The sequence below is a fragment of the Scyliorhinus canicula genome, chromosome 27, assembly GCF_902713615.1.
Source record: "Scyliorhinus canicula chromosome 27, sScyCan1.1, whole genome shotgun sequence".
In the NCBI taxonomy this organism is placed as follows: domain Eukaryota; kingdom Metazoa; phylum Chordata; class Chondrichthyes; order Carcharhiniformes; family Scyliorhinidae; genus Scyliorhinus; species Scyliorhinus canicula.
The window spans coordinates 5,639,042-5,651,875 of NC_052172.1; the positions used below are offsets into that span (position 1 = coordinate 5,639,042).

Consider the following 12,834-nt stretch of genomic DNA (forward strand, 5'->3'; position numbering starts at 1 on the left):
ACCAAAAAGGAATTCACAACTGTTGCAATGCATCCATTTGTTCCTTAAATATTAGCCACTGCCTACCCACGAGTTAATGAAGTTTCCCAATCTTTCTCAAGTCAACTTGCAGAAGGAGGCCATCTGGGCCATCAAGATTGCACTGGCCTCTGGAAAGAGAGCCCTACATAAGCCCACATCCCCACCCTATCCCTGTACCCAGTAACCCCACGACCCCACCCTATCCCTGTAACCCCACCTAACCTTAATTTAGGATGGCCAATCCATCTAATGAGTACATTTTTGGACTGTGGGAGGAAACTGGAGTACCCGGAGGAAACCCATGCAGACAGGGAAAGGACTACAAATTCACATAGTCAGTCACCCAAGGCCGAAATTGATCCAGAGCTGTGAGGCAGCAGTGCTAACCACCGAGGTGTCTCATACTTCCATAGTTTTGTTAGATTTAGGACCCTAGTTTCAGATCAAACTTCTTCACTTTCCATCCCAAGGAAGAATTCTATCATGTTATGGACATTGCTCCTTAAAGGACCCTGAACTCCAAAATTATTTATCGATCCTTTCTCATGGTCACGATAATGCAACCTCTGGGAAGTCCATTAATAGAGGAAAATGAACACCACCCTAACTACCAAAATCTCAACACAACTTGAAGGTTCTTTTGGATCCATGCACTTAACTCTCAACAATACCACCATGAAGCAGCTTGAAAAGTCAAATGATGTTCACAAGAAGTCACAAGGAAATTATATGGAAGACCTGATTCAGATTTGAGCATGTGCGAAGTTCACTGGCAACCCTAAACTATATTCCTCACAAACCAAGGCAGATATGGACACTTGAGGCACAAATGAAAAATTACAATATGTGACTACAGTCACCCAGAACAAACCATAAAATGTAACTACTCAATTACAGAAAAATGTAGGATGCATCACAGTGAAACACTGTGGGGAAGTTGTTGGCATTGTGGTAATGTCACTGGACTAGTAATCCATAAACCCAGGTTAACGCTCTAAGATTATGGCTTTATACAACTGCAGCTGGTGGAATTTAAATTAAATTAAATCAAATCTCAGTTGAAAGCTAGCCTTGATAAGGACGACCATGAAACCAGCATAGATTATTGTAAAAATCCATCTCTATCATTGATATTCTTCAGGCAAGGAAATCTGCCATCCTTAACAGGTCTGGCTTAGATGAGACTCCAAATCCACAACAGTGTGGTTGACTCTTAAGTGCTCTCAAGGGCAATTAATAGGGTTGGACAACACAAGCTGGCCTTGACAGCAATAGCCATGTTCTATGAAGAAATATAGGAAAAAAAGACACTCCATTACTCAAATACAAAAGCTGGCTTCAACACCCGAACGCAAAACTATGCTGCTGGTCCATCAGCAGGAAAAAGACCTCCGCTCTGAAGATGATCTCACTTCTGTTCCCAGGGAGGTTATGTTGGAGCTGTATACAACTTTGGTTAGGCCACAACTGGAATACTGTATGCAGTTCTGCTCGCCTCACTATAGGATAGATATGATTACACTGGAGAGGGTGCAGAGGAGATTCATCATGATGTTTCCTGGGATGAAACGGAGCTATGAAGAGAGATTGCATGAACTCTGGCTGTTTTCTTTAGAAGAAAAGCGGCGGTGGGAGGGGCATAATTGAGGTGTGTAAGATTATGAGGGATAGGGTGGACAGGAAACAGCTATTTCCCTTAGTTATAGAGTCAATAATGAAGGGGCATAATTTAAAGATATGGGGCAGGAGGTTCAGAGGGGATTTGAGATGGAAAAAAAATCACCTAAAGGGTGGTGGGAGTGTCGAATGCACCGCCTGGAAGGATAGTAGAGGCGGGAAACCTCACAACCTTTCAAACGTATATGGATGAGCACTTGAAATATTCTAACATTCAAGGCCATGGCCAGGTTCTAGAAGAGGGATTAGTGTAGATTCAGTGTAATTTTGCAAGGGCAAACCTGATGGGCCAAATGGCCTTTTCTGTACTGAATGATTCTCAGGGGCTCTGCCTCCACCACTTTCTGAGATGGTGCATTCCGGATCTCAATCACTTATCAAATAAAATAGTTCTGCTTGTGTCACCAGACCCCTGAAATCATCATCCTCCTCTGGTTCTCACCCATCTGCCAGCAGGAATAGATTCCTCTCCCTTTACTCAAGACTAAATCACTCTTGAACACCCCTACAAATATTGTTTCAATCTTCTCGTCTCAGAGCAATCTATTACAGGTCAGTGATATGCAGTTTCATGGTTCATTTAGTTTTAATTCTCTGCTTACAGTAAGTGACAACTGCTCGAATTTTCTTTCGTTAAGAGCTATCACAACTGATCAGTCTGGTAAGTTATAGAACAGAAAGACCGAACACATCAAAATGGTCTTTTGCGTGATAGCCCATGTAAGATGTGCTAAGCAAATTTTGGTGGGATACAAATATAGAGCTAGATAATCTTGTGTCCAGACTGATGGTCATGGCTTCTGCAATCTATCCAGTAACTAGAATCCCTTATTCCTGGAACTATTCTCTTACATCACTTCTGAACCCTGCCCAATGCAGAGATGGACGCAATACTTCAATTGATGCTGAGCTAGTTATTTATAAATGATCATAGCCTCCTTGCTTTTCTAACCTATGTCTCTATTTATAAATCCACTGCAAGTGCTTTCAAAGCTACTTTCTTAACCTTCCAAGTTTTGTCATCTGTGAATTTTGAAATTGTGCCCTGTACACCCCAGGTTTGGACAATTCATCTCATCTCAAATTATTTCAAAAAATTTTCCCACCTTATGGTGAAACTGACTTGTCTGTAATTGTTGGGTTTATTCTTTCATCCTTTTACGAAGAAGTGCAACTTAAAACAAAAACGTTTTCATGGAATGTGGGCGTTTCTGACTGGGCCAGTATTTATTGCCCATTCATAATTACCCTTGAGGAGGTTTTGGTGAATTGCCTTTTTGTACCACTGTGCAGTTCCTATGATGTAGATACACCGAGAGTGCTAATAGGAAAGGAGTTCCAGGATTCAGACCCCGCAACAGTGAAGGGACAATGATATAGTTCCAAGGGAGGATGGTGTACAACTTGGGAGAACTTGCAAACGGTGGTGTCCCCATGCATCTGCTGCCCTGACCCCTTCTAGGTGGTAGATGTTATATATGTGCATTGCATGATCCCTTTCAGAGTGGAGTCAAGCGATAGACTGTGACATCATTGGTTACTTTGCGAGCTTAGAGTCAGTCTCTCCCTAGCCTTTGTACAGTTAACAACTACGGAATAAACCTCTGTTGATTATCGCACTTAACCCATGTGCTTCAGCATTTGCTTTTCTTTTATCCTACAAGTGCGGTACACAATAGGTCAAATTAAACTGGCGATGTGGAACGGATCAGAAAAATAAAATATTTTTCAAAGCAAAAAGAAAATTGGAGTTGTTGAAGGTCGAGCACGTCAACAGTGGGTCAATGATCGCATCTCACACTTGGCAGCGGAATGAAAGATTCAAAGGAAAGGTCCATTCTGAATTTAAACCAGCACCAGAGAAGTACGTGCTGTAGACGTCGCTGCGTGCAGTAGAGTAAGACACGAGGTAGAGGGGTAAAGAAAAAAAATTGTGCATCACTAGCTGATATAATTGGTTTGTTCATCATATTTAAAATAGATCAAAGTTGCAACAACATTCAGATAACACCGAAAAAAGACTGGAAACTTTGGTGCCATGGCTCCATTTGAGGAAGGTTCAGAAAACTGGAAATCATATGCAGAGAGATTCCACTATTATATCCTGGACAATAAAATTTAAGATATTGAGGTCCCTGCATTTCTTAGTACAATTGGAAGCAAAATGTATTTGCTCAGAAGTTTTGTCCAACTTTAGAAACACAGTAACAAAACCGATCAATAATTTGTTAAAATATTAGAAGACCTTTATGCACTAAAATTGTTACTTATAGGTTTCAATTTCACTGAAGGAATCAGTTCGATGGGGGAAAGCATTGCGCAGTTGGTTGTGACCCTCTCGCACTCGCGGAGTTTTGACAATTTGACTTGCTTGAAAATATCATTAGAGATTGCTTGGTTTGTGGGTTGAGAAATGGAGCCAGGAGATTACAACAATAATATTATTGCTTATTGTCACAAGTAGACTTCAATGAATTTACTGTGAAAAGCCCCGAGTCACCACATTCTGGTGCCTGATCGGGGAGGCTGGTACGGGAATTGAACCCGCGCTGCTGCCTTGTTCTGCATTACAAGCCAGCTATTTAGCCCAGTGTGCTAAACCAGCCCCTGTAATAGAACAAAATCAAAGTTTAAAAATAGCATTAGATATTGCCTTTTCAATGGAGCCTGCTAAAGAGGCATGAGCCGCAGAAGACTGTTGAGGCCAAGTCACTGAGTGTCTTTAAGACAGAGATAGATAGGCTCTTGATTAATAAGGGGATCACGGGTTATGGGGAGAAGGTAGGAGAATAGGGATGAGAAACATATCAACTATGATTGAATGGCAGTGCAGACACAATGAGCCGAATGGCCTAATCCTGCTCCTATATTTTATGATCTTACGATACATAAACTAGCTTCCCTCTAAAAGAAAGTCTACCCAGCAACAAGCATGTCATCGCTGTGCAAAAACAGGCCATTCACAGGCTGGAGCAAGGAGAGCCAACGCAGAGATTGTGGAAGAACTGGCCCCACAGCAAGAGCTTGCTGGAATAAAACAGTCTCCTAGAAAAGAACATTCAAGGATAAACATAGAATACTTCTAAAAGAAGAAATAAAACAAAGTTAACTAAGAAAATTCACAATGTGGAATAAAATAACAACAACAAGAATACAGTGCATGATTCTGATGAGGAACTGATACCGAATGTACTATCGGTACATGGGGAATTACATTGGTCTGGGTAGTTGCAAAATTGAATGGACAACCTTTAAAAATAGAGGTTGATTTGGCGACAGCGCTCTAAATTCCTCAGATGATTTATAAACAGAAACTGAATCACCTACTACAGAAGATATCATCCTGAAGACACTGAGGAAATAAGAACATAAGAACTAGGAGCAGGAGTAGGCAATCTGGCCCCTCGAGCCAGCTCCGCCATTCAATTAGATCATGGCTGATCTTTTGTTGACTCAGCTCCACTTTCTGGCCCGAACACCATAACCCTTAATCCCTTTATTCTTCAAAAAACTATCTATCTTTACCTTAAAAACATGTAATGAAGGAGCCTCAACTGCTTCACTGGGCAAGGAATTCTATAGATTCACAACCCTTTGGGTGAAGAAGTTCCTCCTAAACTCAGTCCTAAATCTACTTCCCCTTATTTTGAGGCTATGTCCCCTAGTTCTGCTGTCACCCGCCAGTGGAAACAACCTGCCCGCATCTATCCTATCTATTCCCTTCATAATTTTAAATGTTTCTATAAGATCCCCCCTCATCCTTCTAAATTCCAACGAGTACAGTCCCAGTCTACTCAACCTCTCCTCATAATCCAACCCCTTCAGCTCTGCGATTAACCTAGTGAATCTCCTCTGCACACCCTCCAGTGCCAGTACGTCCTTTCTCAAGTAAGGAGACCAAAACTGAACACAATACTCCAGGTGTGGCCGCACTAACACCTTATACAATTGCAACATAACCTCCCTAGTCTTAAACTCCATCCCTCTAGCAATGAAGGACAAAATTCCATTTGCCTTCTTAATCACCTGTTGCACTTGTAAACCAACCTTCTGTGACTCATGCACTAGCACACCCAAGTCTCTCTGAACAGCGGCATACTTTAATATTTTATCATTTAAATAATAATCCCATTTGCTGTTATTCCTACCAAAATGGATAACCTCACATTTGTCAACATTGTATTCCATCTGCCAGACCCTAGCCCATTCACTTAACCTATCCAAATCCCTCTGCAGACTTCCAGTATCCTCTGCACTTTTCGCTTTACCACTCATCTTAGTGTCGTCTGCAAACTTGGACACATTTTCCTTGGTCCCCAACTCCAAATCATCTGTGTAAATTGTGAACAATTGTGGGCCCAACACGGATCCCTGAGGGACACCACTAGCTACTGATTGCCAACCAGAGAAACACCCATTAATCCCCACTCTTTGCTTTCTATTAATTAACCAATCCTCTATCCATGCTACTACTTTACCCTTAATGCCATGCATCTTTATCTTATGCAGCAACCTTTTGTGTGGCACCTTGTCAAAGGCTTTCTGGAAATCCAGATATACCACATCCATCGGCTCCCCGTTATCTACTGCACTGGTAATGTCCTCAAAAAATTCCACTAAATTAGTTAGGCATGACCTGCCCTTTACGAACCCATGCTGCGTCTGCCCAATGGGACAATTTCTATCCAGATGCCTCGCAATTTCTTCCTTGATGATAGATTCCAGCATCTTCCCTACTACCGAAGTTAAGCTCACTGGCCTATAATTTCCTGCTTTCTGCCTACCTCCTTTTTTAAACAGTGGCGTCACGTTTGCTAATTTCCAATCCACCGGGACCACCCCAGAGTCTAGTGAATTTCGGTAAATTATCACTAGTGCATCTGCAATTTCCCTAGCCATCTCTTTTAACACTCTGGGATGCATTCCATCAGGGCCAGGAGACTTGTCTACCTTTAGCCCCATTAGCTTGCCCATCACTACCTCCTTAGTGATAACAATCCTCTCAAGGTCCTCACCTGTCATAGAAATGAGGCTATCAGTCGCTGGCATGTTATTTGTGTCTTCCACTGTGAAGACCGACCCAAAAAACCTGTTCAGTTCCTCAGCCATTTCCTCATTTCCCATTATTAAAACTCCCTTCTCATCCTCTAAAGGACCAATATTTACCTTAGCCACTCTTTTTTGTCTTGTATATTTGTAAAAACTTTACTGTCTGTTTTTATATTCTGAGCAAGTTTACTCTCATACTCTATCTTACTCTTCTTTATAGCTTTTTTAGTAGCTTTCTGTTGCCCCTAAAGATTTCCCAGTCCTCTAATCTCCCAGCAATCTTTGCCACTTTATATGCTTTTTCCTTCAATTTGATACTCTCCCTTATTTCCTTAGATATCCACGGTCGATTATCCCTCTTTCTTCCGTCCTTCCTTTTTGTTGGTATAAACCTTTGCTGAGCACTGTGAAAAATCGCTTGGAAGGTTCTCCACTGTTCCTCAACTGTTCCACCATAAAGTCTTAGCTCCCAGTCTACCTTAGCTAGTTCTTCTCTCATCCCTTGTAATCTCCTTTGTTTAAACACAAAACACTAGTATTTGATTTTACTTTCTCACCCTCCATCTGTATTTTAAATTCCACCATATTGTGATCGCTCCTTCCGAGAGGATCCCTAACTATGAGATCATGAATCAATCCTGTCTCATTACACAGGACAAGATCTAGGACCGCTTGTTCCCTCGTAGGTTCCATTACATACTGTTCTAGGAAACTATCGCGGATACATTCTATAAACTCCTCCTCAAGGTTGCCTTGACCGACCTGGTTAAACCAATCGACATGTAGATTAAAATCCCCCATGATAACTGCTGTACCATTTCTACATGCATCAGTTATTTCTTTGTTTATTGCCTGCCCCACCATATCGTTACTATTTGGTGGCCGATAGACTACTCCTAGCAGGCAATTCGGCCCATCGAGTCTGCACCGACCCACTTAAGCCCTCACTTCCACCCTACCACGTAACCCAATAACCCCTTCTCACCTTTTTGGTCACCAAGGGCAATTTATCATGGCCAATCTACCTAATCTGCACATCTTTGGACTGTAGGAGGAAACCGGAGCACCCGGAGGAAACCCATGCAGACACGGGGAGGATGTGCAGACACCGCACAGTGACTTAGCAGGGAATTGAACCTGGGACCCTGACACTGTGAAGCCACAGTGCTATCCACTTGTGCTACCGTGCTGCCCGAGATGTCACGAATGGTACTGAATATTGTGCAATCAATAGCAAATATCTTCATTTATGACCTGATGATGGAGCAAGGATCTTCATGAAAAGCTGAAGGTGGTAGGCGTGGAATCCTACCCTAAGAAACTCTGCAGTGATGTCTCACAACTAAGTCTGACCTCCAAAAGCACAACTTTGTGCTCGGCACGACCCCGATCAGTGGAGAGTTTCCTCCAATTCTCATTGACTCAAGCTTTACAAGTCTCCAGTGCTCTGTATCTGGGGAGGACTGGAATGTTATGGCCGGTACCTGCTCAAAGGTCCATATATTTCATTCAGCATCCTTGGACTCATCTGATCCATTCCTGGGGCTATATCAACCTAATACCTCCCCTATCAATTTTTAGCTCACCCAGTGCCTCGACTACCTTGCTCTTTCATTATTACTTCAGCAGCCTCATCTTCCAGGTAAAGAAATACTCATTCAGGACTACAGCCATAGCCTGTGCATCCATGTGTAGGGCCTTTTATGAACCCCAAACCCTTCTGTTAGTGTTTTACATTTTATTTTAACACTAGGAAATTGTGTCCCTACTCGCTGGAATTTAGAGGAACGAGAAGCAATCTCATTGAAACACAAGATTCCGCAGGGGTTTGATGGGGTAGACACAATGTTTCCACTGCTTTGGGAATTTAGAATAAGGGGCAGTCTCAGGATAAGGGGCTGATCATTTAGGACTGAGAAGTGATGTGTTTAAAGCCCCAATTTATTTTAAGAATGTGCTCCCAAGTATGTGGAAAATTGTAACAAAGCTCAACCTATTAGAAAATGCAGTATTGGAAGGCAAGTAAGCTCTCATCGCAGAATAGGAGACTTAACTGTCGTTTAAGAGTCCAGGGCAATAACATATTTAACACAAATAAACTTTGACACAATCAAATTCTGTAACCAGGGGCGCAGACTCAAAGCCAGGCAACCATAGGTAAGCAACTTTGATTTCAACTACCTCAGTAGAGTGGTAAAAATCTGGAGCAGGGAGGTGGTGGAGTTAGATGTCATCAGTAGATTCAAGAATTTAAGTTTAGGAACACCATGTTCTCACATACCGCCAGAAACCACCAGTGTGTAAATAAATACATTTAAGTTTGTAGTTTTGCAAAGCCTACTTGGAAAAACTTAAATATTAAAATATATAATTTTAAAAGAGTATGCAAAGACTGTGTGGAAAAAAAAAGCAACTATTGATGGAATTACTGAGCTTGACAGCATGCACAAACCAAGTTTAGATGGATAAAATGATAAAAATATTGAAACACAGGAGTAACGACTACAATGTTAACTCAACCTAATTATTATCCTTTTGGAAATACTTTGGCTGTATACCAATATATTGTATAATCCTTAGTACAGTTAAGATGTGTAATATTGGTTGCAGTACCGTTATTTATATTTAAAAAAAAAATTTAGAGTACCAATTCGGTTTTTCCAATTAAGGGGCAATTTAGCGTGGCCAATCCACCTAGCCTGCACATCTTTGGGTTGTGGGGCGAAACACATGCAGACATGGGGAGAACGTGCAAACTCCACACAGACAGTGCAGTGACCCAGAACCGGGATCGAACCTAGGACCTTGGCGCAGTGAGGCAGCAGTGCTAACCACTGCACCACCGTGCTGCTGGCCCGTCTGTTATATTTACATTAGTACATTCACGAGTATCCTTTTTCCCAATTAAGGGATCAGTTTAGCGTGGCCAATTCACCTACCCTGCACATCTTGTGAGTTGTGGAGGCGAAACCCACAGACATGGGGAGAATGTGCAAACTCCACACAGACAGTGACCTGGGATCGGGATCGAACCCGGGTCCACGGCACCATGAGACAGCAATTTTAACCACTGCGCCACCATACCAGTGCCTATCTGAAAAATAAAAAGATGCTGTTCGGGATTTCTTACCATCTTGTTGTTGCTCATTGCTGGAGGAGGCATGGCTGCTGCCCGAATCCATTGAGTAGGCACTGTCTGGACTGTTCTCCACTGAACGCACAACCTTCCACTCAGATTCACTCTCCTGTAGTTTCTCTGGAGGCTCTTTTACTTGATAATCGCTAGTGTGCAATGAGAGATATAGTCAATCAGTACAAGTCACTGGGGTCTTAGAATTCCTACAGTGCAGAAGGAGGCCATTCGGCGCATCGAGTCTGCAGCGACCCTCTGAAAGAGCACCATACCTCAGCCCACTCCCCCGCCCCATCCCAGTAACCTCACCTAACCTACACATCTTTGAACTGTGGGAGGAATTGGAGCACCCGCAGTCACCCAAGGCTGGAATTGAACCTGGGTCCCTGGCGCAATTCTAACCAGAGTGACCCTCTTGAAAGTTGTTCAGTGCGCATGCCAGAGCTTGGGACGACAAAATAACTGCTCAGGCCTAACTTTCATTCCTTCTTACTTTACAGTGCTTATGTTAAACAAAAACAAAGTTTTCTATGGCAAGATGAAAGGATAACTGCCTGCAGTTACTTATCCCTGTTATTGTCCCCTGGAGGAAGAGGGATGCTTGCTTTCGTTTCGCAGCTGCTTTCAACAGTCCACACAAGTTTATACGCTATTGGTAAACTTTAAATCTTCTCCCAGTGACAATCCATTTTATTAAAGTATGAATTATAGATGGTGAAGCCGAGTCATTAGCTCGTTTGTATTGTATAAATGCTGGCCATTATAAAGCAGATTAGATGCAGGAATACATCAGCTTATGGTTCAACCAGTTCCATTGAGGAGTTCATTTTCTATGCCAGAAAGCAATTTTAGCATTCAGGTATTTAATGCTACTGAAGAATACATACTTTTCTGTGCTGGTAGAAGGATCATTATTCTGCATGGGATTAAACATTGGTGCATCTAGTTCAATTTCTTGAGTATCCATCTTCTGGGAAAACGTATTGTATGTATCCTCACGGCAAATAGAACTTGGCCTTCCCGCAGACTCTTTGGACAAAAGGCTGGGAGATAGTTCCATCTAAAGCAATAACATTCTTAAATTATATACAATGTCTAAAATGGTCTTAACCTTGAAGTGCATCACTGTTTTGCAACAAAATGTCCCATCAAATATTTATCACAACATTGCTATTGCTTTAAAGAATGAAATGGAACCAATTAATCCTATAATTTCCCCCAGGCCTTTCCAATATCGGCCTTTTCAGAAGATGAACGTGACAAGCCAAGACTAAATGTTTCCACAAAACTGGTGAGGAAAGCGGAAGACATTACCCTGTGCCATGTATACATATTCAAGAGCTGTTTTATAGAGGAGCCCAAAGTTTGAATAAACATTTTGTACATTGAAATGTTGACATATCAAATTTACCAAAACAATTTAAACTTTAAACCAAGAAATGCCAAATTTCAGTAGAAACTTACATTTATATCAAACTGGAAATAAACATCATTTTTGTCAAGCTGACGTTTTAAAATCACTCACATCAGTGTATATGCACACACACTATTTATTTTATGTAGCTCTGTAATTAGAACTGAAAATGCATTTATACAGTAGTCTTTCCTCCATTTCCCGCAAGACTCCTGAAGCCATCTCACTTAATGCAAGATTTAACACAGTTCTACAACCCACTTTCGATCTTGCTGTCTGCTTGTGTATACAAAATGAACACAACAACATGAAGTTGTTCAATTTCTACCCAGCCTAGCCTCAATGTGAATTTTGTAACATAACAATTCTTGTGGGGAAGGCTCCAAATCATATATTATATTAGCAGGCTAGATGTTGTTGCAATCACAAAGACATGGTTGAGGGAAAGGACTGGTACTCAACATTCCAGGGTATAGTATCTTCAGGCAGGAGAGGGGAGGGTGTAAAAGAGGTGGTGTTGCATTCTTAATTAAGGAGTCTGTTACTGCAGTAAGGAGGGACAATATCTTGGAGGATCTTTTAGTGAGGCTTTGTGGGTAGAGTTTAGGAATAAAGAGAGAGCGTTTTCTGGGAATGTATTATACCAAATAGTCAGCAGGAAAGAGGAGACAAGTAGACAAATCACTGAGGTGTGTGAAAATTAGGATAGTGACATTGTAAAGGGTTTAGAGAGAGAGCAGATCTTTTGAAATATATTCAAGAGAGCTTTTTATATCAACATGTCAAAGGTCCAACAAGGGGCAGCATTGCTGGACCTATTTTGGGGAACAAAGCCGGACGGGTGTTCGAGGTGGCAGTGGGGGAGTATTTTAGTTGAGAGCAACCATCGCATATGTTTTAAATTTGTCATGGAAACGTAAAAAGATGGTCTGGCAAAAAAGGGTTTTGAATGGGGGGAGAAAGAGAGGCTGATTTTATTAAAACAAGGCAGGATCTGGCCAAGGTAAACTGGGAACAGCTACTTCTGGATAAATCTAAAGCAAAACAATGGGGGAGGATTCAAAATGGAATTGGTAAGAGTACAGGTACATGTTTCCTTCAGTGTAAAACGTTGGAGCAACAAGTCCAGAGAACCCTGGATGTGTAGGAATATTCAGGACTGGATGAGGTGGAAAAGAAAAGCTTTTAGCAGGTACAAAGGGAGCAAATCTACAGAGGCCCTAACAGAATATAGAAGTGTCGGTATGTGGGGGGTGGGGGAGGGCACATCAAATTGAGCAAAGAGGGGGCATGAAAAAGCACTGGTGGATAAGGTTAAGGAAAATCTCAAAATTTCATATCAAGGGGAAGAGAATAACCAGGGAAAGAGTAAGACCCATTAGGGACCAAGGAGGTAATCCGTGCGTCGAACTGAATGACATTGGTAGGGTGTTAAACCACTTCACATCTATATTCACGTTGGAAAAGGAGGATATAGACGCAGAGGGACTGGGAGGTTCTTGAGCAGTTTGACATAAGGAGTGAGGAGGTATTGGCGGGC

General features: G+C 41.9%; 1 protein-coding gene across 1 annotated transcript in view; it reads right to left on the reverse strand.

The window, feature by feature from the left end:
* LOC119957790 (mitogen-activated protein kinase-binding protein 1-like) overlaps positions 1-12,834 on the reverse strand; it is a 107,880-nt gene that overhangs the window by 10,738 nt on the left and 84,308 nt on the right. The window contains exons 23-24 of the mRNA XM_038785880.1: positions 10,768-10,940; positions 9,878-10,029 (exon numbers count right to left, since the gene is read on the reverse strand). Coding sequence (XP_038641808.1) covers positions 9,878-10,029; positions 10,768-10,940 — 325 coding nt within the window. The remainder of the gene's footprint in view (positions 1-9,877; positions 10,030-10,767; positions 10,941-12,834) is intronic.